This window comes from Colobus angolensis, unplaced genomic scaffold (assembly GCF_000951035.1).
Source record: "Colobus angolensis palliatus isolate OR3802 unplaced genomic scaffold, Cang.pa_1.0 Scaffold6, whole genome shotgun sequence".
Lineage (NCBI taxonomy): Eukaryota > Metazoa > Chordata > Mammalia > Primates > Cercopithecidae > Colobus > Colobus angolensis.
This window is the reverse complement of record NW_012119598.1, coordinates 18,776,282-18,781,983: the sequence shown is the minus strand read 5'-3', so window position 1 is coordinate 18,781,983 and position 5,702 is coordinate 18,776,282. Positions and strand designations below refer to the sequence as shown.

At 41.6% G+C, this 5,702-nt stretch overlaps 1 protein-coding gene across 1 annotated transcript in view; it reads left to right on the top strand.

Annotated features, from left to right (window-relative positions):
* The first annotated feature begins 939 nt into the window (after positions 1-939).
* The window catches only part of LOC105526817, a 46,659-nt gene continuing 41,896 nt past the window's right edge, over positions 940-5,702 (top strand). Inside the window, exon 1 of the mRNA XM_011962917.1 lies at positions 940-1,107. Within this exon, the coding sequence (XP_011818307.1) occupies positions 940-1,107 (168 nt within the window). The remainder of the gene's footprint in view (positions 1,108-5,702) is intronic.

The window sequence follows — 5,702 nt, the reverse complement described above, 5'->3', positions numbered from 1 at the left end:
GAAAACACAAGGACAGCCAGGAGTTGTGGTGGGGTGGGTGGGGTGGGAGGTGTTGATTTTTGTGTGTTTTTGTGTGTGTGGTTTTGTTTTGGATTGGTAGGTTTCACTGTGGTGTGGTTTTGCTGTTGTTATTTTGCTTGATTCTGGAAAATGCTGAGGAGACAGACTGAGCTATGAAGTGCAACGGTTCACACTTTACCATGTTTGCAGGAGATGATCGAATACAGATGACCCTGCTGTCATGTCTTCATTTGTAAAATTCTCCTACGAATGGAGACATTGAAGAATTATGTGTATGGAAATTTTTACAAAAGTCCTTTCTGTACCTATTCTGTAGATGCCTGTATAATCGGTCTAGATGTACAGCTATAAATGTGTTGTGAGAGCAAGAGAGAGAGAATGCGTACACAGCCTGCTGTACCTTTTTTCTTTTAAGTTCTTCGAGTTGGTAAATGAGTAAGATATTGGAAACCTTAATGAAAAGCTGCTGTTCATGATTTGTGTGTATAGTGAGCTGACTGTAGTATTTTACTATTGTCTGTTAAAAAAAGAAAAACTGTAATTTATATCCCCTTTCAACTTTATTGTGTTTAATTGGTACAGATTTCTGTGTGTGTGTGTGTATGTTTGTTTTAGAATACAAACCGTGTAATTCAGATTTTAAAACATCAATTGTCTGTCTTTAATAACCCTGCCTTTAGTTTCCAATCTAACTTACCATATTTCTATGTGTGCATGTCTCTGTAGTGTTAAACAATAATAATATCAGCTGGCATTTATTAGGGGTCAACTGTGTATCAGGCACTGTTCTAAACATTTGATATTCAGTATCTCCTTTAATCCCACAGCAACAGACCCATAGGTACTATGGTCATTAAGTGTTTGACAGGTGGAAAACTGAGGCAGAGAAGTTACTGATGGAGCTGTAGCAAAGCCAGGATGCAGGCCACACTTTGCTTGTCAGTCTCTGTGTTCAGCCTGGTGACATGTCATGGACGGACAGGCCTCTTGAAAACTGGGCACCTTCAGAGGACAGAAGGGTGTGGTGAGTGTCACAAGTTCCAGACAGACCAGTCCCATCGTGGTGGAGGGGGCTCTCTGGAGCAGGTAGGACATGGTGTGTTACACCTGTTCACGATGCTTACATCTTTACAGCAAGCAGCAGTGCCCTGCCACCTGTGAAATGGTGGTTAAAAGTGGCTTACCATAAAAATCTTATCTAAAAACAGAATTATTACAGAATCTTTTCAGAAAGATCTCAGCTGTTCAAAATACCCTTTCTGAAGTTACAAGGAGTTAGATCTAGCCTGTTCTGGACAGAAGCGTGCCCTGTGTAGACTTCCATGGGAAAGGAGAGAAGGGACCCAAAAAAATACCCAAAACTTACTTGAATTTTAGAGAATGGGTTTGGAAAGAGGAAAGCAGCTATTTAATATTTAAATAAAAGATAACAACTAAATGTATAGTTCAAGAGAAAATGAACAAATATCATTCGCCTTGCTAGTGTGAGACCAGTGGTATTCAGGTCGGTGACATTGTCATCTGTCATTATGACTAAGAACAAACTGGGTTTAGGACATATTTTATTGGCTAGTTAGAGGCATGTGTTTAACGGTTATTTCCAAGATATAGTAGTAGCAGTGTCAGCACATTTGTTGATAGTTTTTTGGACACACATTTTATCATAACAGAAATACAACCTTGTGTTTCTGTGGCACCGACTTACAGGGAAAATAGCTGTTTATAAAAAGACCTTTGGGACTATGGCTCGAACTGTCCTCTAGCACAGGAGTAGGAGTCGTGGGGACCAGCTGCAGGGTCCTCATTGTGTCTTCCTGGGGAGAGGAAAGGGTCATTTGGAGCTGCCAGTTTCCCTTCCTGGGGGTCTTTGGCGGTTTGGTGTGAAATGGAAAGAATTTGCTCAAAGGGAAACCAGAAAAGAAGCAACTTCTTACCTAAAAAGTTCATTTTGCCTCGGTTGTGAGTTCTTCCATTAAGGAAGATAAACTCTGGCCAGGCGCAGTGGCTCACATCTGTAATCCCAGAACTTTGGGAGGCCAAGGCGGGTGGATCCCCTGAGGTCAGGAGTTCAAGACCCGTCTGGCCAACATGGTGAAATCCTGTCTCTACTAAAAATACAAAAATTACCCGGACATGGTAGCGCATGCCTATAGTCCCAGCTACTCAGGAGGCTGAGGCAGAAGTATCATTCAAACCCGGGAGGTGGAGGTTGCAGTGAGCCGAGATCACGCCACTGCACTCCAGCCTGGGCGACAAAGTAAGACTCCGTCTCAAAAAAAAAGAAAAGATATATATATATGCCACATGATTCAAAACTAAAGGATGTAGAGCCTGAAGAAAACCAACAGTTGGGAGTAGCTTCCTTGGGAATAATGTCCTTTGTTAGACCAGCTTTTGTAGGCACTATGTTCTTTTTTTTTTTTTTTTGAGACAGAGTCTCACTCTGTCACCCAGGCTGGAGTGCAGTGGCGCAGTCTCAGCTCACTGTAAACTCTGCCCCCTGGATTCAAGTGATTCTCCTGCCTCAGCCTCCCAAGTAGCTGGGATTACAGGCGCCCGCCGCCACACCCAGCTAATTTTTGTATTTTCAGTAGAGACGGGATCCACCTGCCTTGCCCTCTCAAAGTGTCGGGATTACAGGCGTGAGCCACCACGCCTGGCTGACACTACGTTCTTTAAGGAACAAGGCTATGATCCATTTAAAGATTTGTACCATCTAATGGAATACAAAGGAAATCATTGCTAGGTGACCGTGAAGATTCTTTGATTTTTTTAAAAAAAGACAAAAATAAGGTCTGGTTAGAGAATGAAAAATATCTACATCTCAGAACAACTCTATTTAATCTAAAAAGCTCCCTACAATTGCCAGCCTATTTGTAGTCTCTTAATATGTCCACTACCCTTTCAGCCAGTACATGAGAAAATGTTTTTGGTTCTGCAGGATATAGAAGATTTTTTTAAATTTTTTTTAATTTTTTTTGGAATCTGTCACTGAATTATATTTCAGACGCGGACATTGTGGTATTTCCGTGTTTGTGGTATTTACTGTGCAGTTTGTCATTAACAACTTGCATGGAGTAGGGCGCCATAGAATTTGCCTTAGTGTTTCAGTTCAAATGGAGATCCTAATTCAAGTGTCATAATTCGAATTCAAACACAGTATGCTTGTTGTAGAATTTATCAGGTTTGGTGATGTTTCCTTTTTTATTAAAATTTTTGCAGGGATAATATATTGTGACAGTCTTTGCAGCTACAGAGAATAGGACAGGCCATCAGGGTATCTGACTGAAAACCTAAGCAGGAGAAGTGAGACAAACCATCTCGTCTGTATCCTCCCACTAACAGGCTGTGTCATTTTGGATTTCTGAGGTCCGTGTCCTTCTACGTAAAGTGAGGAAATGAAACGACCAGCGTTTCTCGAAGGGTGGCTGAGGAGGGGGCGGTCCTCAAGAGACTTTCACGGATAGTCAAGGTCAAAGCTATTTTTATATTTCTAATACATCATTTGTCTTTTTCACTCTATTTCTTTCATGAGTGTGGAGAGGAGTTTTCCAGAGGCTATCTCACGTGTGATATTGTAACAGACTGAATGCAAAGCAGCTTTGGGAATCCAGCTTTCATCTATTAAGTCAGACATTAGAGAGATTTACAAAATGTAAAATAATGCCACTCTTCTCACTAAAAAAAATAAAAAAAGCTTTAGGGTTAGGTAAGGACAAGGTACTATGTTCTACTAAATTATGCTGCCCCAGCCAATAATTATTTTTTAAATTATAGTATTTTAGAAGCTTTAGAATAATGTTGAAAGAAAAGCTAATTACGTGACTATGCTTTATTATAAAGTAATGCTTTCTGGTCGTGTAATTAAAAAGTATTGAAAGAAAATGTAATTGAGGCCTGCAATCCCAGCACTTTGGGAGGCCCAGGTGGGCAAATCACCTGAGGTCAGGAGCTCAAGACCAACCTGACCAACATAGTGAAACCCCGTCTTACTGAAGATACAATGGTGGCACAGCCCTGTAGTCCCAGCTATTCGGGAGGCTGAGGCAGGAGAATCGCTTGAACCAAGGAGGCAGAGGTTGCAGTAAGCCGAGATCACGCCATTGCACTCCAGCCTGGGCGACAGAGCGAGACTCCATCTCAAGAAATAAACATTAAAAATATAAAAATGTGCTTGGCATGGTGGCAGGTGCCTGTAATCCCAGCTACTTGGGAGGCTGAGGTAGGAGAATCGCTTGTACCTGGGAGGTGGAGGTTGCAGTGAGCTGAGACTATGCCATTGCACTCCAGCCTGGGTGACGAAGCAAGACTTCATCTCAAAAAAAAAAAAAAAAAAAAAAAATGTAATTGAGTAAGAGTTCTTGCTCTCCTTTTCTGCTCCAAGAGCTAAAAAGAAGAAGTATGCGTGTGTGTGTGTGTGTGTAAATAGGAAAAATATATGAAGATGTCAGCTAGAGTTACAGTTATCAGTTATCCGAAAGCTCAACTGGGACTGGGAGAATCCACTTTTAGAGTGGATCCACTTCCTCGCTCTGTAGACCCCTCCATACTGCTTGAATGTCCCCACAGTGTGGCAGTTGGCATCCCCAGAGCAAGTGGTCCAAGACAGCAAGCAGAAGCCACAGTGCCTCTTTTATGACGTGGGCTCAAGTCACACTTCACTTCCACCATAATCTATTCATTAGCAGTGAGATACTAAGTCCAGCCCCCACTGAACGGGAGGGGAACTGGGCTCTTCATTTTGTGAAGAAGACTCAAAGGATTTGTAGACATATTTTAAAACCACCGTAACTATTATGAAGTTACATACCTGAAGCCATGGGGCAAAGCAAAGCTAACTGAAACCTCTCAGTGAATTGAGAATCCAACTCCTTTATTCATAAAGAGCACAGTCAAAAGGAAAGGCACATCCCATGGAAGACAAAGGAGATACTAATAAAGAAAAATGTCAAAATACTAGGATTATCTGAATGTGTGACTTATAGTCAGTAATCAAACTGTACTACTATTCCTGGTGGAGGCAAGTGCACTCCGTCACCCAGGCTGCAGTCCAGCGGTGTGGTCAGGCTCACTGCAGACTCAGCCTCCTGGACTTTGATCCTCCTGCCTCAGCCTCTTTAGTAGCTAGAACCACAGGCATGGGCCACCACAACCAGCTAATTTTCTCATTTTTTGTAGAGACGTAGTCTTGCCATTTCAGGACTTCTTGAGCTGTCAGGAGTCTCTGGCTTTGAAATCCTGAGCTCAAAGAGATCCTCCCGCCCTGGCCTCCCAAAATGCTGGGATTACAGGCATGAGCCACCACATTCGGCCCACCTCTATTTTTAGTTGGATTGTTCTCATTTGATGCTCTGCAGATCTGCTTCATTAGAGACACAAGTGTACCAATATATTTTATGGCTTTGGTCAAAATAGGAAATTCAGACACATCTTTACTTATTAAGGCACGTGATATTCACAATTAGATTTAGGAAGAAAACTGACAACAAAAGGAGTTTATGAAGATAGGGTTTTTTTTGCTGAAGATATTGAAAGATCAGATCTTTTATTAAGATGTGTTACACATCCAAATGTTTCAGAATAAGCAAGGGTTCAAGGCTCTTGAAGCTCGTAAAATGAAACTTTAAAGCTGGCTAACTGGAAAAAGAAACATAAAGGGATTTATGAAGTTTAAAAGTTTT